The 25,772-nt window shown below is 42.2% G+C and overlaps 1 protein-coding gene across 1 annotated transcript; it reads right to left on the minus strand.

Annotated features, from left to right (window-relative positions):
- Nucleotides 1–1,290: 1,290 nt before the first annotated feature.
- On the minus strand, nt 1,291–24,157 carry LOC141015983 (double C2-like domain-containing protein alpha). The gene is made up of 11 exons (XM_073490210.1): nt 24,126–24,157; nt 19,059–19,408; nt 18,580–18,659; nt 17,926–18,000; nt 17,563–17,672; nt 14,072–14,198; nt 11,815–11,874; nt 6,184–6,383; nt 4,005–4,086; nt 3,604–3,700; nt 1,291–1,427 (listed from the first exon to the last, which is right to left on the minus strand). Exons 1-11 carry the CDS (start codon nt 24,155–24,157, stop codon nt 1,291–1,293), a joined length of 1,350 nt encoding a protein of 449 aa, XP_073346311.1.
- Between the last annotated feature and the right edge of the window lie 1,615 nt (nt 24,158–25,772).

Below are 25,772 nucleotides of genomic sequence, written 5' to 3' on the forward strand. Positions count from 1 at the left end.
GATCGATCAATATGAATGTTTTATGAAAAAACAAAACAAAACAGAAGAAGAAACAGTCATGCACACTTTCAATTCCAAAAGACAAACATCCAAAGCAAGTGCAACACAATATATATTTACATATGAACACCACTGGTATTTTCAGCATGCCACTTTTACCACACCTGCAGCTTGGTTAATGCAATCCATAGTAAAGCAGCAGCCATGGAGACTTATCAGACAACACTGTGCTCTATACACCATTCATATTTGTTAATTTAGATATTCAACAAAAGGCTGATGATTTTATTTATTGTGTGACCACGCACAGCTCTCCACAAAATAATCTGATAGTTACACCTCTGTTCTCGTCCATTCGAATAAGGGGTTGTGGAGAAAAAGGGTTCATCGACGTGTCACCAACAAGAAACTGACACAGTGATATTAGAGCTGACACATTAAACAACTGTGAACAACATAAAGAAACTAAAAAAAAACAACTGTTACCCTCAGATTAATTAAAAAAACGTCTTCAGTTAATCAGAGCAGCACGCCTCAGGAGAATTGGGAACAACACAATGATGAATCCTGCAGCAGGGCCCGGCAGATTAGTCGTCTTTTAGTTTGCTCCATCAACACCAAAACATGCAATGTAACTGACACGTACCATCAACATGGAAGAACCAATTATCTGCAGGCAATCCAATCCAAATCAGATCAATAGGTACAAAACGTCCGACAGTGTTAAGACCACTTGGAAATCTTTCGGAAGCATTAGGCAAATCATTATTGCGAGGGAGAGGTATGAGACAGGAGTTTTAATGTCAGCCGTTAATGGAAACAACAGGCCGAGTGTAATGAGAGCACATAAACCTGACATGAGGGACGACCGGCAGAATAATTCAGCGTTCTCCCTCATTAGATTTTCTTTAGCACGATTTCAATATTTCTTTTTGATTGAGCTCTGACCAGTTTGGAGCAGTGCAGAGGCGCATTTAGATTGACGTTAAACCCACAAAAGGGACACGTATCCCTATGAATATGATTATGAAAATTCTCCTACTGGTGGGGACGCCTTCCCAGATTTGCATCAGGGTCTATTTAGAGCCCAGGATTAGAGTATTGATCTCTGAATGTGACCCCTTTGGGTGTGTTGTGTGTGAATTATGGTCTCATTCATGACACAAAGCAAGTAGGATATGAGTCCTTCACAGTCATGCAGAAAATCCTCAGAGCATGCGATGAAACGTCTCTCATCCCGAGTCGTCAGGTCAGTCTCTCCGGTGTCTGTAACAGTGGATGAGGATCAGTTCATTCCTGCAGCGTGGATCCAGGCAGCTCGTTGGTCAGCGTGTGCCAGCGCTCCACTTTCTTGCCCTTGTTCTTCAGACAGTCTATCCAGTGCTGCAGAGTGTCTCCCTGCGAGTGACACCCTAAGGACACACCCCCTTACCAGTGCACAAAGAAGAACAGATGTTACTTTTGAAGCCTTTTTTGTCTGTCACGTTCACATTATGTGTTTATGACAGGACTTTCATATCTGGAGGTGGAGAGGATGGTGGTGGAGTTACAGCTGTACTAGAAGACAGTGCCAAGCCAGCGACTGCAGTTCAAGACTGCGTTTCAACATTTGTAAGTGTGGCGACCATTGGATAGTTTCCAGCTGTGTTTGTGGTGTCCAAAACAGGTATTTTAAGCCAAAACATGATCTTTTCCTAACCCTAACCAAGGATTTTTGTGCCTAAAACTAACCAAAACATGAGCACAGTGTTGTCGCAACATAAAAAAGAAAATTTAACATAAATAAATGTGAATTTAAGAAATCTTAATAGGGAAAAAGTGATGTTTGCTCATCCGCATTACTTCCAGTTGAAGTGGGGTCCTACCCAAAGAGCTGAAAATGTTATTTCCCTTTAATGCCTAAAGCAAAAATGGACTTTTTAAACGTTTTTTTGTTTTACATCTGAGTTTATGTGATTGTACCAGTGTCTACTGATACACAGGTAGTCTTCTGACCATCAGACAGAGCTGAACAGTGATGAAAATAAATGTAAATGAATAATTTTAAATGTCTGCATTTCATTAAAAATCTGGTTACTCTTCACAACACAATCGCCAGAATAAATGTTGGTGACGTACATTTCTGCAAACCACAAGTACGTTGAAACTTTTCATTTCTTTAGATTCAGTTTTCAATGTTATGTTGTGATGACGCTGTGCTTATTCTCTCGTTAGGTTTAGGCACAAAAAACACACACAAAGATCATGTTTTGGCTTAAAATACCTGTTTTAGTCACCACAAACACAGCTCGAGATGTCCCGATGGTATTGTTAAAAACACCATGTGATGTCACCTCAAACATCCTCTGGAAATGTCCAGACTTCCTGTCAAAATATCCGTCTTTTATGGCCACAAACACGGCTGGAAATTGTCCCGAGGTCTCCTGAAAAGCATCCAGGGGTTTCACACTTGTTGAAACGCAATCGCCAACTGTGGTCACTGACTTTGCAACCTTCTCGTCCGTAACACCACCACCATCCTGTTCACCTCCGTATTGTGTACTTGATTTGACACGCTTTGTAGAAATGTCAGTATTGTATGAAGCCTATGACAACGAATCTGTGGTTTGAAGAAAAGTTAATCCTTACACTCCGTAACACTTTATCCTGGGGATGGGGCTCATATTTTTGTTTTCACTGACAGAGTATGACTCAGTTGTTTGTGGACATTTCCTAATCCCCTCATTGGTCAGTGGATTTCAGCCGTGATGAAGTATTACTCTCTTTCAATCTAAAAAGTTACCCGAGGCTGGAGATTTGGTATATTTTTCTACTTGTCAACAAATCCCACGAAAAGACCAAAAGACCAATCCATCCTATTGACAAGTATTGTCTGTGTAACCAAGGCCGGATATTCCTCTGTGGAACAGAGCTCCATTGTTGTCAAAAAAACAATAACAAACACATCAGCGAGCCACACTGTTGGACTCGGTGACAAGTTCCGTCACTGCCACGAACATGAGCATTGTAATTTATTTTGAGTTGATCCCACATACAACGTCATGGTGCTAGAAATACTCACTAGAGTACAAAATGTGGAAAATGGGCCCCAACTAATTGCGTTATTACTTCCTGTTTGATAAAAAAAAAACTACGGTACCCAGCTGTGTCAGGAAAACTGCTGAGCCCTTAAAGAGATTTACCTCTTCAGAATTTGTTGAAAATAAAAGATATAGAAAAACACCAGACTTGACCTTTTCAGACTGTAAGGAACAAAAAATCTTGACTTTTAAAGGTCCAAGAAAAAAAAGTCCAAGAAAAAGATATTCAGATAGAAGAACAGGAGTAAACGTAATGACTTACTCCCACTCGTGGAGCAAGTATATTGAAAAGCCAGAATGTCAATGAGACCCTTTTGGCAACCAGTTCTCGCAAATTACACACAGCACTGCACTCGGATCAAGGCAGTTAATAGAGACCATCTTGAAATATCTTTGGTAACATCTGCCATGGGTACAACATTATTAGACTGCTAATGAACTAGCCAGAGAGCTAATCAGTAATCCCAAAAAGCACCAGCAGGAAATTATTAGCTGCCAGCATGTTTGTGTGGTGTCAGCTCACCGATGAAGTCATTGGACTTTCCCAGGTCGTAGTCCCACACTGTGACCTCCAGCGTCTTGGTGGCTAGCTCTGAGAAGGTAATTTCGTAGAAGAACTCCTGGGGGAAAGCAAAGAGGGAGAGGGGTGAGTGGATGAGAGCAAAAAGGTCAGAGGATCACGCCTTACACACATGTTGCTCCTCCTCTGTAAACCTTTAAAATACACACTAATGAGGCAGCACATAATAATATGCGAACTGTAATTGGCTGTCTTGCAAAATGATTTGCAGAAACTTTGCATGCAGTGTGGTGTCTCTGGAGGAGGACACTTTAAGTCTAAATGAGCTGTCTCTTTACATTCAACCACTGTAAATGTGCTTCCTGCTCCCACAGTTATGCACATACACAAACATGGATGTCTACCTCATTAAACTCCGGGTTGAGAGTCTTTTTTATGACGGCTGTTTTGTGCTTGGACTTCTTATGAACATCTGGCTTGAGGTACCTGAGACAGAGGAATGTGATACAATCATGTACGCTCATTCACATAGAAAATCATCATGTTCCTCCATTATATTCTTTCTTTCTTTCTTTCTTTCTTTCTTTCTTTCTTTCTTTCATGTCAATGGAAAATCGGGTGAAGTTTCGTAGTCCACAAAACATTTCTGGAGCTTCACAGCAAAGCAGTGTTCTTCTAAACAACCGAAGAAGATGGGGACTTATACATAAAATGGCTCCATACAGCTCACCAGGCATAATCCAAGCCTGTGGAAGCCCCAAGATCCCAAATTGATTTGAAAAGACGTTATTTACACCCTTTTTTAGGTGGAAATCTTCATTGTAGCTGCTAAGATAAAGGTGCACCCCATCTGTAGTGGGTGCACAGGCTCGACCACGCGTCAAGGGTGTAAATAACGTCTTTTCAAATCAATTTGGGATCTCTGGGCTTCCACAGACTTAGATCATGCTGGACAAGCTGTATGAAACCATTTTATGTCCTTTTTTAAAACGTTTTAAACAAGTCCCCATCTACTTCAGTTGTTTAGTAGAATGCTGCAACGCTGTTTTGCTGTGAAGCTCCAGAAACGTTCTGTGGAGGTGAGTAAATCATGACTACATTTTCATTTTTGGGTGAACTTATCCTTTAAAGGAACAGCTTGCCATTTTGAGAAATATGCTTATATGCTGTCTTGCCAAGAGTCATGCTTGATAACAGGAGGGAACAGATAGCCTAACCACCTGTTTCCCCCTGAATTCAGTCTGTATGCTAAGCTAAGCTAACCAGCTGCTGGCTGTAGCTTCATATTTACTGCACAGATATGACAGTGGTATCCATCTTCTTGTTTAACTCTCAGCTGGAAAGTGAATAAACAGCACTTCTCAAAACGTACAACTATCCCCTCGAAGGTTTAATGTATTATGTGAAACTAATCATGTATGAGCGTGAACTGATCAGTCATTCCTCCACCAACACAGCACAGATTGAAAAAGCTCAGCATCCCTACGCGGGCTGTCATTAAATTCTAAGGATATTTTTAAGCCAGCTGGAAGGAGCGTGGCGAAATCTCTATTCACATTTGCTTTCCACCCACCACCCACAGCTCGGAGAGAGCGTATGTTCCCACACGCTCTCAGACACAACAAAGCATCTGGGAAAAAGCTCCAGCCAAAGGGCAAAGATGCACTCACGCATCCAAAATGACACAAGGTGCGTGATGTATTCCTGCGGATTGTGACGGGGATGTGTGCGTACGTTCAGTGGGTGTGAAGAAGAACATTTGAGTTTAAGGCATGACGGGAAAAGGAGAAGGGAGATTTGTGTGTGTGTGTGTGTGTGTGAATGTGTGTGCGTGACGGGAGGTTGTTTAGTGTTTTACTCATTCCACAAACAACCTCACAGGCAGAGGCAGCGCTCAGGAGAGCATGGAGGGAAGGAGAGGAGGGGATTTTTAAAGCTCATTTGTCCAGCTTCTGTCAGGGTGCATCATTCAACCCAGGGACCTTCCTGCCCTCCCGCGCACACGCACACACACACACACACACAGAAACACACAGTAATGCCTTTCTTTCCTCAGTGAGTAATGAAACTCTACAGGACCTCGATGACACTAACAATAGCACCGGACTCTGTCTCCTCCTTGATACAGTACGCCCATAACATTAGATCATGTCGCTGTCTTTCAGTCCATTTTGAAGGCTGTCAATACACACACACTGTTACCATTATCTAGATTAATGGGTGATATATTTTACAATGGCTTCCACTTGTGTGAAAGCTGCCCTCATTTGTCACCATTACCTTATGCGGGGTTAACTAATACCATCTATCACTCATGAGCGTGATTCATGGGGTCAATATAAGCCAACGGCCAGTTAAGACCAAACACAGGTGTTGCGGTGAGGAGGGAGATGGATGAGTCATGTTGAAATTGTTCTGAAATGAGGGTCGTAAAATACCAATCCGTCAGTCTAAGTTGTGTTTAATTATTTTAAAGGTGTCCAATGATTGAGGGCAAAAATGATTTGTTTCTTGTTAAGGTTGCGGCATTATTACATGTTATTTAATCAAACACACCAAAACATTCAGGTAGCGCTTCCTTACGTTTTAACGTAGGGGTCTGAGTAGCCGTTGACATCCATGGCTGCCAGGTGGGCGCAGCGTTTGACGCCCACACACAACCCGCCGCGAGCCCTCTCCTTGGCCTCGCCCTTCACGTCGCCATCACTGGCCGGGGGGAGGTACTGCAGGCAGAGCAGCAAACGGCCCCTCTCCTCAAGACTCCTCTGCTGCTCGGTCTCCCACTGAGGGGGAGAGGGGACATAAGAGATCAGGAAAAAGGTGTGTGAGCTACATTCCTAGACTGACAGATTCGTTATCGTTGACTGCAAAACGATGACAACGCTTACAGCAGCTTTAAAGCTAGGGTTGGTGAGTTATTCTTTAAGCATTTCTCAATATATTTGTAGTAAATCTTTTAACATCCCATGCCCTCATTGCGCCTGACTGGAGCCTTCAACAAGGTTAGGCGGATAAGTATTGCTAAAGCTATTAGCGAGCTAGTCACACAAGAATGGCAGAGAGAGTGCAGCTAAAATTTCCCAATGCTAACACACTAGCTTGACAGTGGTGCGAACAATAGCCATATTCATTGTTAACGGTCATTATGATAAAGTTAGGTGTTTGCTTAAATGTGATTGAGATGCGAGGTAAAGCTAATTGGATACCGCTAGCGAAGAAAGTGATGGGCCTGTTGTTCCACGGCTAACCCCGTTAGCACAAAACACACACTTACAGCAGTTAGATGCAATTATTGCACTGGGTAGCCTTTTCAGAATGAGGTATATTCACAACAGCTGTTTTGCGTGTGTTTATATGATTGTGGCATTTAACAGAGTTATTTATTTATATATTTATTGGACTAAAAGAGCTTAGAAAATGTGTTGACTGGCTGCTAACACATCTCCCCTGCTGGCTGGTGAGAGCTGCGGGTCAGTCGGTGTCAGTGTAGTTAGGCATTGCATGTTCATTCACTTTCACTTTTCATTTTTCAGTTGAATACTTTTCAAATTAAGCGTGTGCTCACTGGTATCTACAATCGTACTAACCTCTGCTTTACTGATCAGTGTTAGAAGGAGGTTTCATTCATTGAGGATGATGCATCAGAGGCTGTGACCTGCTGATGAACAATATTCAAGTTTTTCTTTCAAGCTACTGTAATCATTTTTTTTTTTTAATTTTTAAATATTACTAGTGGATTAAATGTCTGTGTGTACTGTACAAGGGATCACTCAGAGTATGAACTAAACTTTTTATCACCAAACTTTTCCTTTTAGTAAGTTTGTTTGGTTTTATGGCGCAAAACTTTACTGTTGTTGTTCTCTCTCGCTGCTCTCATTAGTGCCGTTTCCGGGCACATCAGGGAGCTGTTTTCAGTTAAAAAAAACCCCAACAAAATCGCTCTCATAACGCTGTCACTGTACACTTCCTGCTCAGCACTAATCAACAGACAAAGTTAGAAAGTACATTGAACACAGTGGAGCACTTAGCAGCTAAAAAGTCAGATATTTCCCTCCACAGTTGGTCAAGAGCCAAACAGTATCAACAGAGGTGTGGATATTGGACTTGTTGACTCAAACTTCAAATGAATGCTAATGCTGCTTTCTGTCTGTTCGATGTGTAAACAAGCCACAGCTGCTTGCGTACACGCTCGCCCTATCAACTTAATAAAGAGATCATATGTCATAGTTGTGTTTACTGAGGCCACAAAAATCAATTGATGCAGGTTAAAAGCTATAATAGAGATCTTCCTGCGGCAGCAAAACAGAAAAGACATGTAACTGTGTGTTAACAGCAGCCTCTTTAAGACATAATCTGACCAACTAACACCTAATATTATACACAGCTGGCTCAGTCAGAAAGATTTTTAAAAAAAATAATTAAACCTAGTCAAACTCCGTAGAACATGTCATCGGTAGATGTTGATGACGTCAATGTAAACCAACGCAACCAAACATTTCCAATGCTGTCTTCAGCGGCGGTGATTTCTCACGATACTATCTGCCATTTGTCTGATGGAGATAGAAAGGCATGTCGCTCGTAATTTGTTCACAACCTCTCTCTATCAATCAAGTCAACAAATAATAAAGAACACTGTCATGGTCCTTGGTTTTGGTTCAGTTATTTTCCTGTTTTATTTTGAAGATTCTATCCTCATGTGTCATATTTTACTTCCTGTGTTTTTTTTTTTTTCCGCCCTTTTCCTGCACTTTCTTCATGAGTTGTTCCCGATTAACTCTGAATCAGCCGCTGATTGGCACAAAGTAGTGACTACCCATTAATTACTGACTACCTAATCATAAATTACTCTAGTTGGTACTGTCACTGTAAACCTTGACACAAGTGAAACCCCTGAGTGCATTGAATCGCACGAGGGTGACTGTAATTGTTTATGAATTCAACCTTTAATTGTAAGAAGGAAAATACCTTATTTCTTCTTTTAACAGTTCTATGGTTTTGCTCTAAAATGTACTTCCTGTCCTTCGCGGTGATGTAGCTCCTCTCTCTTCTTTCTCTCCTCAGCAGACACACCTAAAGAGCTCAGTGACTTTCATGTAACATTTGAGCTCATCTGCCGCAGCTCAGAGACAAAACCCAGCGATCACTGACGTTGTAATAAACAGGAGTGCAGACGGTCCGATGGCAAAGACCTGTCTCGGACAAACCTTAAAGTCATATTAATGCGCTTTGTCGCTCCTGGCTCGAGTATTTTCCATGGACAACATCAAACTGTTACCAAAGCATTTGACAACAAGCGGAACAACAGAGTAGATTCAAAGTGACAGATGAAAGAAAGCGAGGAAGAAGCTACAGAGGGTGAAAAAGGGGAAGACGATGTTCTCACAGGACCGTGACTCACCCTCATGGCCAACAGCACCGATACATGTATGTTATTTATAGGAAAGACGCACGTTTGCTATTTCAGGACTTTCATCACTGCAGGTGCGACTTTTCCAACCAGGTTATGTTTGATGTTTCACTACAGAAAATAGAAAAAGGCTCATTTTTTATTGACTTAAACTCCTCAACTGTATTTTTCACTAAATGTCTCTCCTCTCCTTTAAATCTCTCCATCTCTCATTAAATCTTATCTTCAGGCGTGAGGTGGACACAGCCAGGACGATCAATATGCCACACGCCCCACACTCCTCAGTGCTCCTCCCTTCCCTTTCTCTAATTGTCTCAACAGCTTGTCCCCTTTCTATTTCCTGATTCTCCCTTCCTTCCGTTTTTCTTCTCCTCTCCTTGTCTGTGTTTTTCTTTGGGAATCGTCATTACTGCCAACAGGCCGTTCGCCATCTGCCGTGACTGAGTAGGAGACAAAACTCACAATTAGTGAGGATAATTTGCAACCAGGTATCTTGGTAATGAAACAGCTCAGACCTTCACAGATCGATAGAGAGTAACTCATTAGGGAGGTGGAAATAAACAGGCATCAATGTGGAGCCAGCCACACACGGTGACAGACGAATGGGAAGGAGATAAATTTGTGGGTGGGTTTGCAAGGCTGGGGAACTGGCAAGACGGATCAGACACATTAAACAGCCTTGACTGTGGTAAGAAATACAGAGGCAGCTGTTTTACTGTGTTTGTCTTAATTGAGTAAAAAGGGATATGTCGGCCTTAAGTTTTTACTCCCTTTAATTTACCTAACTGGCAAAAAATATTACTGTGTCCAAAACAACAGAGACATTAAGAATTTGTAACAGCTGTGAGACAGGATTGTTAGCTAAAGGACCAGTCCACTGTACAGTATATACTACACATCATGTATACCTTCCATAATTCTGTAACTTGCGAAAAAATAAATATATCGCCATCGTTGCTCTTACAAGTTAAAGGTTGAATTCATGATAATAATAAAACACCCTTGCTCGATTCAATACATTAGGCTATAGTGGCTAATGCAAACACAATTCCCCCAAATCATATGTCAATCATACGTGAATATATAAATAGAATAATAACTAAAGCAAAAAACAAACAAACAGTAAAAAAGACGTACGGGAATACAATACAGAAGGGTCATGGCCATTTTAGTAGTTAAGCTACATGAAGGCAAAAAAAACAACTATATATCAGGGTTGGTCGATTAATCCATTTGTCCTAGAAAAAAATCAATCAGCAACCACTTCTGCAATCGATATAAGTAACCATCAGCCTTCAAGCAAAATAACAGACATTCCCTCACTAACTTAAGCTAATTTTAGTAAAGATACATAGATACCGCTGTAAAAGACTGAATCACAGTGACGATGTTATGCTATATTGGCAAAGTTGGACTAACTGCTAGTTTTGCGTAAACTCAAGCTGTCATCTTCTTTACTCTCTGGCACAACAAGTAAATCAGATCTCTGGCCTAATGTTAGTGAAAGTATTGTTATTTATGAGATATTACATGCATTTTAGACGAATACACTTTCAAATAATTAAATTGTATGTAAGCTAGTGCTTGAGGGAGGAGTTTTCTACTCTGAAGTTATTGTAAACAATACTCATCGCATCAACTTTATGACTCATCTCTACTTGTGTTACTGTTACACAATCTTTCAGTCAGGGCCGTCGGGTAATGTAGAGTTGTAGAGAATCCGCTGATCAGGGAGCCTGATCATGAAAATGAACATTATAAATAACAGCGAATGGGAAGTAGGTGGGTGAAATAATACATCTATAATAAGGAAAATATTGATTACATAGTAGCAGTAACATAAGTGCGTCCCCTGTGCACATTTACACATGAGGCACAGCAGTTTAACCTCATCGATTATTTACATCTCCCAACAGGCCGACAGGATCGATCAGGATCTAATGTTAATTAATGTTCTGTGTTCCTACACATCCCAAAGGACGCACACAGTCCACGTTCATACAGTAAAGCTGATGTGAAGCACCTGATAAATCCTGAGCTCCATCATAACTGTCTTTTATAGAGGCTTAAAGTTTAATTCTGTTTCCTCGGGAGAGTTTCCTTCCATTTTTGGCCCCAGTGGCTCCCGTTTGTTTAGCAAAGGTTACATAGTCTCACTAATGTAAACTGTACAATTTAAGATATTTGCATGTATTTCCCCTTTTCCAGACAGTCATTAGCAGCCGTTAAGTTGAATTAATTTCCACATAATACAAAAATCAAACTTGATTATCCAGTTTGACCACAGATTGATTTGAAATGTACTGCGATTAATTACCTCACAACGATATATCAGTGTTGGCTTAATGGATTACATGACTCAAGCCAGTCTGCTAATTGATTTCCATGTCTAATGGTAATGAATGGAAGCTGATAGATGTCTGGGACAGTGGAAAACATGCACTCAGATGGTTTAAAAATAGTTTGCTGTAATGTTTAGTATACACAATGTGTGTGCTTTAAAACCAGTAAGATGTGAATGTATTCATCAGTTAATCTGTATTTTTTTAAATTTCTGATTATTCGAATATTTTATTTATAAAATGGCAGAAAATAGTGAAAAACAATCCATCAACATCGCTCATCGAAACTACTGTTGTTTCATTTTGCAAATGACCTTTTGTTTGTTTCAGCACCTGTTGGATTTAAACAGCAAAACTTTTTGCTCTGATGAATCTTAAATGAAGAACAGGTTGAATGATGGACTGTTAGGACAGACAGACAGATGCAGGGTCATTTTGACCAAAACAGAGGAGTCATGTGATCACCTCTCTCAGGTAGCAGGAGATTCCTCTCAGGGCTGTACTCATCGCTGTTGGTGAAGGCAGCTGGAGACAGAGAAAAAAAAGGAGAAAGAGATAAAAAAAATAAGTGGATGCGACTCAGAGAAGCTGAAGAAGTAGGTTAGAGGAGCAAAGGGCGTACAGAAAGAGATGGATGTATTGAGTTGAAGGCAAAACCACTTTGAAAATGACAAGCCTGTCACAGCATCAGGTTCGCAGGATGACAGAGGGGCTTTAGTGTTTGATCGCAGAGTGGCCACCGGCCCCTGAGGGCCAATCTAATACCAACAGCCCTTTCCATCTCATAAAGAACAAAAACCCAGCTCCCTGCTGCCCGTTTTCACATACACATGCCCCCCACTCTCCAACACTTTTTTTCATGTGTTTCTCATCTCTCTCACACGCTCTCTATGTCTACTGACGCCCTCCTCCCCTCCTCTCCCTTTATTCTCCCAGTCTCCGTGTACCCTTTTCCCATGTGTGACCCAGCTGACATTTAGCCTGCAATAAAAGCTATTTGTGGGCTATGAGAATAGATGTGACACTCTCTGTTTACCTAATACTTCTGCTCAGGCAAGAATCATCTCAAATATGTCAGAAGGTGCCATGTTACTAGTAATATGTGAACACTACTGTCCTTTGAGCCGTTCTGGTCTGGGGCTATTCGCTGCCCTTAGTTCCACTGAAGGGAAATCTTTATGCTACACATTATTCAATGATATTTTATTCAGCAGTGTACTTTAAACTTTGTGGCAACTGTTCGTGGATGGCCTTTTAACATGGCAATGCCCCTGTACACAATACAAACAACATACATAAAAACATGTTTTTCCAGTTTGCTGTGGAGGATCGTCAATAGCCAACACTGAGCCCTGACCTCTGCCCTTTCCAACAATTTCTAGATAATCCTGAATGCCAAGCACAAGCCAGGCCTTATCATTAAACAGCAGGGGCCAACCTCTGTAACGCCTGTGGCTGAATGTGAGCAAGTCCCTGCAGCCAGGCTGTGAAATCTTGTCAAAAGTCTTCCTAGAAGAGTGGAGGCTGGTGTAGCAGTAGATTAATGTCCATGGTTTGGGGGTTAGGGGGGTTTAAATGACATGTTCAGCAACCACATCTGATGTTATGATGGATTGTCCATATATTTGTGGCCATATGATGTAACAGTTACATCATATGTAGCCTTTATAAAGAATCTATAAACTGTAACTAATTACTTGTAGTTAGAATATTTAATAAATTCCTCTGACTGTTTGGGTCGTATGAACCCTGAAACTTGAATTATACTTTCCCCATCTGTGGGTGCACAACAGTCCACTAGGGTCCGTATGAAATACATTTAGTCATTTAAAGGCGTAGAGCAAGGCTCTGTGTGATTTATGATAATACATTTCGTTTGAAGTCTGGTGTTCTGAAAGTACTTTTATCTTTTGTGTGATTGTCATCTTTAGCTATAAAGTATAATGTCCAGGGGAGCCATGGTAGCTCAGTTGGTAGAGCGTTCACTCCATGTACAGAGGCTGTGTCCTTGCTGCAGCGGCCCAGGGTTTAAATCCGACCTGTGGCCCCTCAGCTACATGTCATCTCTCATCTCCTTTCCTGTCATCCTTCTAAGCTCTCCTCTCTAATAAAGCCATTAAAAGGCCCAAAGAATTATCAAAGAGTATATTGTTTTACTATAAAATGCCTGCAACCGTTTACTATATCTGTCTTATAATCTTAATAAACACTTTTGAGAGATTTCTGCTTTAAATGTTTATGATTATGTTTGTATGTAACAAAAGATCTGCCTGTGTATTTGCTGTTTACTCTCAAATATCAATATCAGCATTAGTCATAGTCTTTATTTTTGTCATTTGTTCAGCTCTTTCACTAATGATGCCACAGTGATGGTACAGACACGTTGGTTTTTCATATTTCATGAGACCCAGGTGTGTGGTCATCATCGGAGCGGATTGATCTTGTCTACTAAATATCGACATTTTAACGCCTCTGTTGGCGCGTAAACGATTTCCTGCCTTTCCTCTTCACCTCATTCTCCCCTCCCTGTCTTTTTCCCTCCATGTCTTTTTTTTCAACTTTAAAAGATGAGATTGTGAGTCATACAAGAAGCCTTAATATATTCGATATAACTGTGCCCTCCAGTCATTTATCTCTCTAATACACACTCATTTTCCTCTTTCCATCCTTTTAGCCTTTCTTTTCCTATCTTCCCTTTTATTCTTTTTCTGCCCCTTCTCACAGGAGGTGGGTGCTCCAGACAGATGTTGAAGTGTTTGGTCTGGTCTGGTTTCACGCGGCGTAGGGCCACCCGCGACTCCCCGATGAACTCATTATGTGTCAGCTTGTCTTCGTCACACACAGACACCCTGGGAGAGGGAGACAGGATGAAGGGGGAGGGAGGGAGGTTACAAATGAGGAAAAAGTGAGAGGGAAACACTGAATTAGAATAATGAGAAAGAGGTAGACCATTTTAAGCAGAAAGATGCAAAGTGGTGTTCAAACGACTCTACATATTATGACTCATTCAATTATTCCTAATGTTGTGGCAACATCATAATAATAACCTGACTTGAATTAAAGAGAACACAGTCTGATAAATCACCTATGTGTAAATGCAGCATCTGTGTGTGCATATTGTACAAGTAATTAGCATTTTCCCTCCCGGGGGAATTTAGATAGTGTGAAGTGCATCATGCAAGGTTAAGTCGATCCATATTTATGGGTCTGGCAAACTTTTAGACTGACTGTAGCGTCAGCCGAAAAGCATAAGTGGGTGGGAGCAGCAGAGGAGCAGAGGAGAGGGAGGGAGAAGGCATATGTGAAATCAAAAGCCACCGAGCGAGGGATGGAGTGACGTGGGTGAGAGGGAGAGATAAAAATGTGAGAATTTATTTAAATCTGTGCGTGAGGAGTCATTTATGAATGCAAATATGCACGTTCCTATAGGCAGAAGTGAAAAAAGAGCATGCTACAAGCTATATGAAATCCAGTGGGGTTGTCTTTTTCTGTGATTTATGTAAATGTAAATGAAAGTAGCTCTGTCAGAGGTCCAGATGTGAACATGCCGCCTCTTGGCCTGCTGTTTTATTCGACTTCTAACCAAATTCATAAACACGGGAACGAAATGTCGCAGTCGCCCGCTGCCTTTCAGTTTCCAGTAATAAAGCACGATATTGCAGAAATGTAGAAGGTGCGAGGGGCCAGTTGCCCGGGGACACCAAGATATGTGTTGGCATTCCCCCAGAGGTAATTTCTAGTCTAGCAGCTTATTATCCAAAAGGACACGTGAACCCTTCAGAATGGAAAAAGCAGCAGAAATAGGAAATGAAAATGTAAGTAAGACAGAGAAATGACTGGGATGGGAGGCCAAAAAAAGACAAGCGCACGGGAGAATAATGAGAGATCAGTCGGAGCTGAGAGGAGAAAGATGGTGCGATGCATGAGATGAGTAAAGGACAGCTCAAAGTCCTCGAGGATGGAGTGGTGAGTGAGCATACAATAGGTCAAGGAGGCAGGTGTGAAGCATGGAGTCATTATAATGTGAGGCGGATATAAGGCTGAAGTTACACAGTATGTGGTAATACAGACATTTTATCACCACTACGACAGCTCACACTTCCTACTGCACCAGAAAGACTTCATAATGTCTGACAGCAGCATGGCAAATCTAATCACATGCTGTCACCAACTTAAATGTCCATGTCAGACATGTAAAAATGTTCGCTGATGATGTATGCAGCTCTCCTTTTAAAGGGTTGTTGGCGACAGCAGGGAAGGTGGATTAACTTAAAACTGTCAGAGAATAAGAGAAAATGTAGCCCTTTTTAAAATCCTGAATTCTTGTCATCATACAACAACATAAATACACAATTGTAACTTATGAGCTGTATTTTCTAAAACCGCACTGATCCATCAGAAAAAACACTGCACTCTGTTCCCTGTGGCTGCTGGTTTGAAGTTGGAAGCAGAAACAATAAGAGAGCTGCTGATTTTTTAAGAGCTCTGCCCTTTTTCTAAATGTGGCACAGCTTGTGGTTGCTATCTTGTGGAGCTGTGGTCGAACAAAGCTGCTGAAATAAACACACCTCCCTTCTCTCTGATGGATTTCATTCTTAATTACCAGCCCCTGGTAACGTTTTCCACATTGTGTGTGATGTGTGTAATGTGTGTGTGTCGTCATGGCAAAATGTGCCCTGTGGACACCCATTGTCGTCGAAACTAACACAGAAGCAGTTTTGAGTACTTTGCCAGACGTCTGACTGTGGCCAGATCTTTGTCAGCATCACTTTGTTGGTATTTAAGAATCCTGAGACATGAGCACGACTGTCGGCCATCCGCCACTGTCAGGGCTGCATCCGTAAGCATCCGTGGCTCTAGTTTTCGTGGTGTGTCCTGCGCTGGTCAGCCAGTGTTGGCGGCTTTTCAGCTGACTGAGCAATCATCACTCTGATTGGCTCTTCAGCTCAGCAGTGCACGGAAAAAGAACAATAGTCCAAATGAGCCTGTCTCTTAAAGTATCCACGATTTCACCCATTTTGCACGGTTTCTCCTCATTTTGCGCCTCCGCCTCTTCACCAGTGCCATTTGCAATTTCTATGCCGCTATATAAGCAAGACTGCTGTCAACAAAACACTGCTTTATCATATTTGAATATCCAAAGTTACGGGTCTTCCAGTTTCCCTGTTGAATGACTAATAAAGACTACCGCTACCTGCTGGTATGGAGAGTTATAACCTCTCACGCCGTAGGCCGTTGGCTGTAGTCTTTGCGGTGTGTTTAAGTGCAGCTTTTTGGCCGAGACACACAGAGTCTTTGATGTCGGTTTAGTGTGTCTGGGCCCTCAGATCGCTGAAATATTTCCTGCTGATTAACCTTGTGGATAAACTGGAAGTAGTCTAACATTGGACTTAAGTCTGCGCAAAGAGAAACACACTACAAGACAACATAATCGACTAAAAATGCAAGCATATCTACAGAGGCGTTTATGAAATGTATTAAATTGATTAGGCTTGGAATTATCATTTCCGATTGTAGTTTTATTGGTTACATTAGAGATTTACGTGGATGTAAAAAAGCAAAAATCACTTTGTACACAAACAACATCAACGTGTTTTCATGTTTCTGTGCTTTAAACCTCCTGTCATTAAAACGCCTCTGCTGAATTGACACAGAGTCGGAGGCCGGCTGTAGGTCCAGTTTCTCTAATTTCCCTGGAGAGATCAACCGTCCATCCTATTTAAATCCCATGCCCACGTGTGCAGTGGCAAAGTTTTAGTCACAGGCAGAGACAATTCGCAGCTTTTGCCACCTCTGGAGGGGGTCAATGAAATTAAAACACCCTGCGGTGCGTAGTCTGACCTCAATCTGTCACTGCATCTTGAGCAGAGAGAGAAAGGCCGGGAGAAGGAAAGACAAAGAGAGAGGGATGGCTTAGAAGGAGTGAGGGGAGATCTTCTCTGATCCTAGTGGACGGGAGAGATGTGAGGACAGGGAGGAGAGAAGGTGAGGTGACAGAGGAGGATCAAAGGATCAGTGGAGATAGGTGGAGAGAGGGAACATGGTGAAACAAAGAAGATAAAGGCCTATAAACTGAGAGTAAAAGACTGTGATAGACGATAAGAAATCCTTTGTAAGCGACAGTCGGCTTTCTGATGGGCAAGACGGAGCAGAGAGGCAGGAAGTGAAGGAGACAGAAATAGAAAAAGAAAAGCCTCCGTAACAAACATTTACCGGAGCGTTTTGCGGTACATGTCCTCCTCTGTGATTCCACAGTAGGTGAGTGTCTCGTTCCACACGGGGTTCAGCGTGTTACGAACAGTCTTCGTTTTCAATTTATTAGCCTGTGCATCAAAGCAGAGAGGAGAGGAAAACAATAATGTAACTCAGCTTTTTTTTTAAAACAGCTTCTTACTGGCTCGAAGGTCATTTTTGTTTTAGTGCAGATTTACTGGTCTGCGCTTGCACTATCATAAAGCAGCTCAAGATTAAAGCGAGTATTAAATATGCACTCAGAAGTCCAGGTTACTAAAGGTCTTTTAATTCAGTTGTGGAAAACCGCAGGAACAAAAATACGTTCTTATAATGTAATCTGACCTTGCAGGCTCCCGGAAGCAGGTGCAGCTTGACGTAAGGATCAGCCAAACCGTTGAAATCCATCGGCTTCAGACCCTGATAGAGACCGAGAAAGGATGTAAGAGAGAGTGTAAAGTAGTTGGTGCAGATCAATGTCGAAGCTGCCGACACCTGTAATAAATTAGAGGTGAGGGATTCATTTACAAATTGAATCTCAAGCACAGAGCTAGAGAGGAAATGGGGGGATCCTTTAATTTGACAGATAGTTTCAGCTGACCAGTGAACCACATCGTGCAGAGGCCACACTGCACGCTGTGAAAACAATATATGAATTGAGGCTGAAAACTGAAGCAGTGGCGCTACACACTAATAGGAAGATGTAATACATTTGCGCAGAGTCTGTGTTACTTCAGACCTTTAATTTCTCTTTCCTATCAGTGAAATGTTATCAGTGAAACGAAGAAGCTGCTCAGCCATGTTTCAACTGTGACAATTGTAGAATTGGAGTCTGGATATCGAGTAAGAAGCTCAATGAACAGATGCAAGTATATAGACTGTATAAGACTAAAAATCTACAGCCATGCTCGCAGTGACAATGCTAATGGCTAATGGTACAATTTGGAAACCAGCGCTTTCTATCAACCGACTTCAAGACAGATAACCAGTGTAATTTACCTTTGCTCTCAGGACTGTGCAGTGTAGGGAGCTGGTGGCTCTCTCATACAGTAGGTCGAACTCTAACGTCCCCAAGGAGGCTGTAAGGCAGTGGATAGAAACAATTTAAATGTGACACACACAAATATCGACTATCTGGGAAAAACTGTCGAGACTTCTATTAGAGAAGAGACTGAGATTGTCACTCATTTTGTAGAAAATAACCTTATTCACTTCATTGCTGAGAGTTCGATGAGATAATTGAAGCCACTCTCAAAGACAAAGTCAACAGTCAACAAAGACCCATTGTTTAAAAACAGTTGTAAACTGCACATGTGCTGCTGTGTGCTGTGTGATAACAGAAAGCTGGACGGGCGTAGCACCTTAGCAAAACCTCATTTTGATTTCCCTTCACCCGAATCCACATCTGCGTTGAGTTGATTTTAATTCTGTCGCAAGCAGCTTTAGTGAAACCAAGTCATTACTTTCAGGTGACTCACTGTTATCATCGCTGTCACAGCTGTCGATCTCGATGGAGGTGTCCATGCTGCTCATGGCCGACAGTGAGCCCCCTCCACCTGCCGCCCCTGGTAACAGCGGTGACAACAGGCTGCTATTCACTCCTCCGCCAGCGGCCCCTTCACCTTGACCCGCGCTGCTGGGGCAGAGTGTGGTGGGAGCTGCCACCTGATTGGGTGAGAGCGGCTCGGAGAAGGAGGAAGTGGGTGATAGGCGAGGGAAGTAGGCAGAGATTTGGCGTATTGGGCGGATGGGCCCCGGACATACGTCGATGGCCATGTGCTCCTGGATGGAGATGCCTAAACGTTTTCCTTTTCGCACAGTCATAGGGCTACAGGGAAAGAGTAGAATGACGAAGGAACAGTTAGAAAGTTTTCAGCAATACAACAATATATTCATATTTGGGAATGCATTCATACGGAACAAGAGCGAAGACTTTGATCCACAGATTTGAGTTGTTGTTTTCAATTTCACCTCTGCTTTTCCAAGCGAAACCAGGCGAGCTTAGTACGATGATTGGTGATGAAGAAGATCTATTCCTGTATCTGGCTATCTCTGATATCTCATTTGCTGTAGAGTCAAGAAGAAGAACTTGTGATAGGAAGCGTTTATCTCAATCTGCTCTCACAGTGAAACCTCCTTCAACATAATTAGAACTCTTAGAAAGAAAGACATTACTCATAAGATGACAAAATACAGCAGAGGGTGTGCGCAAATTTGCATTTCAATTGAATACATCTGAATAAACTCAAGCCTATCAGGGAGGATAAAGGATAATAGACAATTGGGGTCTCCCCCGAATCCTAATAATCCTTGATGAGATCGCAGCGTGTGTGAGCCGCCGAGCCACGCATGTTATCTAAAGTGCTTAACAATCCTCCGTAGACAGACAGGTAATTATGAAGCCTTTACAGGCTGGAACGGCTCTCCAGTACAACTCAGACTGGGAGAAGTGTCTTGATGATTATATAAAGTTGTTGGAAGCAGGGAACAGAGTTGACCACAAGGCTGATGTGTCTGCTCTCTTCCCGAAATAAAAACGAGGGGGGTGGATTACAAAAATCTCACAGCTTTTGTTTTCTAAAGACAGCAGGCCTTGAGGGGGCGTTCTGTCCTCAATACTGAACAGATCCCCCCCTTCTGCTCGCTCTGCATTAATCGATTGAAACTGAGAAGTGAGTATTTGCACTGTGAATATTTGCACTTCCTCTGTGATGTCTGTAAGTTGAACGTCTGTGGAGTTTAGAAATATAAAAAATGAGGAGAATCTCTAGTCGGGAATTGAGCTTTGAGTAGATAGTTGGGAATTATGTGCCGTCTTGACTTTATTCTGATGACAGAACGGCAGGAAATGAATCCCCACAAACAGAAGTACATAAGTGGAACATCAAGAATAAGGTATGTGAATGATCTCAAACCTGCACCTGTATTAAAGGGGCAGTTCAGCATGTAGGAATGATGTCCCTCTCAGTGTAGCTGTACCGTTATACCTATACTTATAACTATACTTAGTCTTACCCATGTCACACTGGACAAAAGACACACCAACATCTGGCTATTGTCTTCAATGTGATAGAGGATAATCTGCATTTACTGCGGCGTCAATTGACTCTTCAGTGGTCACGAGTGTTTATCGACTCTGGCTTCAATGTGCTGTGATGAAAAAACAACAACGGGGTGAACACGTTCAGTTTCTCCCCTTGTCAGCCATGATGATATGATGTGTGATGAAGTTACGGAGGCTGGCTTGTTGATACTTTCCCATCAGTCACTGTTAAGGCAACGCTTGAACGTCATTCAGTCAAGACTGAGGCTGAAAGAGAGAAATTAACCACCATGTGGCTGTCAGCTGCTTGATCTGTACTGCACATGTGCAACTCAGAGCAGAGATGAGAAAGGAGCAAGATGTCTGACTCCTTGGCATCTTCTGTTATGAGCTCCAGAAAGAAACGACACGTCTAATTCAGAATTGTATTAATTAAGACTTTTCAAAACAAGTTTTTTGTTATGAAAGTAGTAGAAAGCCAATCTCTCATCTATGAGTCACTGTAAGAAACTGCTCACAACGAGGTGCCTAGATTATCTCGAGTGACGTCATGATTTCTGGCAAGAGACGTTGCTGTTGAGTTTTTTTCAAATGTGTTTTTTGGCGCCATAAGCCGAGTGCCATCTAGTCCCATTATGTGTGAGAGAAGGCAGACACCTCTGCAGCCAATATCTCTAAAACTCTGCAACTCAAATCAAAACAATCTAGATGGATGAATGGTGCTACAGGTAAGAGGAAAAATATGTATTTTTGATTTTGGGGTGAAGGAATAGTTCAACATGCACTCATTTGCTTTGAGAGTTAAATGAGAAGATTGATACTTCATGAATGTCTGACAGGTCATTACAGCCCACTAATTAAGAAAGTTACTGCGCCAGCCAAGAATTACTCCAGAGTCGTCTTTTGACTTTGATGTAACGTGTTAATTAGAGAGATTTAGCCTATTGTTTTCCCATTTCCATTCTGTGTGCTCAGTAAAGATAACTGACCGCTGGTCGTAGCTTGTATAAACCTCACAGATTGCTCAAAATCGAACTCGCTTTTTCATGAATGCAGGTTTTTAATTGATCTCCTCCTCTAAAAACTGTATAAAACTGTAATTATTCCTCATTTCCCTCTTACCTCTGTTTATGTGGTCAAACCTGTAAACAAATTAACTCCGGGCCCTTCAGTCATCAGGATAAAGTCAGTGACCAATGACTCTCTGGCTCTGAAATTGTTGCCTCTGACTGTTGACCTTCAGCAGAATTACAGGAGGCAGTGAGGGTCATTCGTCATGTGTGGTCCAGGCTCTCTGCTGTGAGCACAACAGTGGGTGATACACACCGCAGCTCATCCAGCTTTTTCTTGGCTCCAGATGAAACAAAACTTCTGCAAACATGCAGCAGTGTGCCAGCATGCAAACTTCCTCCACTCATTTGACTGAAAGGACTTTGACAGAGCGCTGGCTCCGGGTTGGAACATGATGGACATTGTGCCTTTTTGAAAATCAGCAGCAGCCATTTTGGTGCCATTGAGGACCACAGTAGCAAAATTAATCACTTCTTACGCACTGAACAACTGGTCAGAGTTCATCACTGCTCAATTAAGGAGCACAGAGATAACCTCAGACTTCAGGAAAAGACACTGTGACTCTTCTTCTTCAAATGTGAGATGGAGTGTTGGTAGAAGATAAACAGCTACTGTGCTGTGAATCACTTCAGTGGCAGAACAATAAAAAAGAAATAATCTGAAATTAAGTGGACTGCGAGACATTAAGGGAAAGGTGAAAACAAGTTAATGAAACTCCCTGTGATGATGAGGATTTGGGCCAGAATTGATTAAAAGATTAATTTACTTGGATGAGCTGATAATAACGATTGTTCCTGTGAATAATACATAATCCTTCAAAACACACACACACACACACACACACACACACACACACACACACACACACACACACACACACACACACACAAACACATCAATACATCCACACAAGCATGCCAGCAAACATACAGATACACTTCCGTCAGATCATTAATTCATCTCTCCGCAGCTGTTGCAGGCTTGTGAGCGACTGTTTGTTGATATAATGTGCGCAGTCAGTCGCCTCCCAGTCCTGGCAGATGTGGCCGTGAGCTGGAGCACCAGCATCATCACCAGCAGCAGCAGTGGCGGTGATTGCACACGTACAGCAGGGCATGGTGGCTTGCAGCTCGTGGGGGGAGCAGAAGCTCCCAGCGAGATCATGATTGATCGCTCTCATGCTGCCAGCTGGAATCTCTCTCTCATCTTCTCTTTTCATCATCATCTCAACGCTCAGAATTGTTGCTGATGCACACTCGAAAAATAACTAGGTGCGGATTTCACTTCACACTTGGCAGATTTTTACGTGCTATCCCTCGTTTACATACATGACTCTTCTTCGCCTTGAAGCACATGGCTGAACAACTTTACATAATTCCTATAAGCCTCAAGACAATGGCACAACTTGTCCACAGCAGCTACACACAGAAGCCCTGCAGCTCTTACTTATGCAACCACATACAGTACAGTATATCCTACATGGCCCCTTTGCACATATATTTGTGAGGTTACATATGTTTCCAGCTTAGAGATGAGAGCATGAAGCTCCCAGAAGCCGGCAGTCAGGAATATCTTTGTGCAACATGCGACCCCCTCCTCCTCCACATCCTCCTCTTTCAGCTCCTTCACTTTAAATTAGAGTCACATCACAGCACGGACGCCGTCTCCCACAATCCCCCTCCTCTACCTTCCCATCTCCACCTTAATAATCCACCATCTCCCCTCTTTATCTCTGTGATTATCACTCCGTCAGTCTTTCCCAGGCACTGTGTTGCTCCACCTGTGGGTATGCGATGCTCTCTCTCTCTTCCTTATCTCTTCCTTGACTGATTCTCTTCTTCTTCTCTTGTGTCCTACATACAATGGGGCCCCTGCGGCGGGCTCCGTTCACCTTTAAATAACAAGCTGCTGGCTGACAGGCAGATGGTATAGTACAGTGGCGCCCACTGTAGCTACTCATTAGAGCTTGACAGTCAGCACGTCATTTATTGCCAGCCACAGTGACAGCGAGCACTTGTCAATTAGAGTCAAGTTATTTTCAGGCAGCCAGGGATGAGTTAACTTCAGTGTCTGTGGCTGTCAGCGTGCATGTGTCTGAAGGTGTGAAAGTAAAGTGAAAGAGCAGGTGAAAAGATCCAAGAACAGACTGACACATGTTGCACCTTCCAGCTGTGTGAGGATGGTGCTGAGTAAATGTGAGCGTCTCGCGCTCTGGCTGCTGCTTCATTAGTTTTTATCTCTCTCATCAAGAAAAAAAACACACAGACAAAGAAAAGTGGAGATAGGGTGAGGGAGAAGGGGAGGAAAGATGTTTTTAAAAAGAAGAGATGTGAAACATAAAAGATGCATTCATGCAGAGAAATCAGTGTGAAAAATACATTCCCAATCTGTCTGCATTTCAGAATAAAAGAATAAATAAATGCGGACTTACCTCAGTGATAGCACAAGTGTGAAACTCCTCATATAAAAAGAGGGGATTCCAGTGCGGAGAGGAGAGGGAGACTAACTAACAGGTGGCGGAGAGAGGAGCAGAAACTAGAGAGAGAGAGAGAGAGAGAGAGAGAGAGAGAGAGAGGAAGGGAGAGAGAGGGGGTGGACAAAGTGAGCTCTATGCATATCATTAAAAATTAAATGCACCAATAGTTCAAGTTGAGATGAAAACGAGGAGCTAGAGGAGAAGAGAGGAGGAGGAGAGCAGCATGCTGGAGGAGGAGGATGGAGGAGGAGGATGGAGGGAGTCTAGAGGAAGAGAGAGAGTGAGGGGGGGATGAGGCAGTGGAGAGTTATTCCTTGACATTCTGTTGTGCATGTGACGCTTCGCCTCCCTCCCCCCCTGAACATCCCCCCACCGTCACCCTACACACACACACACACACACACGTTTTTTAATTTTTTTTTTCACTTCGGAGGACAATGCATCGGCTTCATTCATTCCCCACCCACTTAAACCAACCTTGAAGGATAAGACTGATGATATTTGACATTTTTCTTCATATCAACAAATCCAACCAACCATGGATTTATCCTACGATAAAGTATACAGGTAACACTTAATGATAAGGGTGCAATCATTAAGTCATGCAGTAGTAATAATAAGCACTTAGTAACTGTTAACATTAATTAAAGGTTTACATGTTGATTAAGCGGTATAATATCAGTATTTGGCTGATAAAGATGTTATTTTTCTCTACAACATGTTATTTAGATTTATCGAGATACAGTATACACTTCAACAAAACAAAGACCCACAATCTTAATGACATAATGAAGACAAACAAAGCACAAATAACACACATTTAAACCACACATCAAAGAAATGAGCTCAACTCAACCTCAACATGCCATATCTGGTTATGTGTTACATAAACGTACATCATGTATAACTCAATTTTCTCCATCGTGTCTCCATCTCATTGTGTTTCTTTCACCAACTAAAAATCAACGTGATACAATCCTTTGGTTGGTAAGGATGTTAATTAAAATGTGTGTCATAAGGTCAAGCAGCTGAGTCATTTGTTGTTTTTAAATAAAAACTAATTAATTTTGGCAAAATAATTCATTCCCCACTTCTAGCTAAGAGGTGAGCGAGGTGTAACTTCACCAAGCATGCAGAATTAGACCTATATCTGTCAAAACAAAAAACGTGAAAGGGGCTCTATGTAACAATTTGTTGCTTTTAACACGTATTAATCTATTTTCTTTTGGCCATATTTCAGCGGATTGTAACGTTACGTGAAAAATGAGACCGCCCCTGTCTCTCTCGGTTGCCTATACAAGCCTGTGGATGGTTTGTTTAAGTTGTTTAATGCTGCTGGACTGTGGATTTCTTTGCGAAGGACTCAGATTGGATTTTCTGCGACAGTCCAAAGGATGTGACTTTATGCACGTTCTCGAGTGCCTCTTCTCAGTGCCTCTCTCACCTCCACTTATAGAGAGCAACAGCAGCTGACGTTAGTTTAGAAATGGAGTCCAGAAACATAAACTAACAACCTGCTTACACACACTACACTGAAGCTCCACAGAGCCCCTTTAATGAAACCACAGTTTTAGGCTGAGTCGTGAGCTATATCTATTTCTT

Source organism: Pagrus major, chromosome 20 (assembly GCF_040436345.1).
Source record: "Pagrus major chromosome 20, Pma_NU_1.0".
In the NCBI taxonomy this organism is placed as follows: domain Eukaryota; kingdom Metazoa; phylum Chordata; class Actinopteri; order Spariformes; family Sparidae; genus Pagrus; species Pagrus major.

Excerpts from the sequence above, each read along its gene's own strand:
- LOC141015983 (XM_073490210.1), bottom strand. The coding sequence starts at position 24,157 with ATGAGGAGTTTCACACTTGTGCTATCACTGAG. Across the intron at positions 6,384-11,814 it reads TCTCCTGCTACCTGAGAGAG|TGGGAGACCGAGCAGCAGAG; the intron begins GTGATCACATGA and ends TCTCCCCCTCAG. Across the intron at positions 4,087-6,183 it reads TCAGACCCCTACGTTAAAAC|GTACCTCAAGCCAGATGTTC; the intron begins GTAAGGAAGCGC and ends CCTCTGTCTCAG.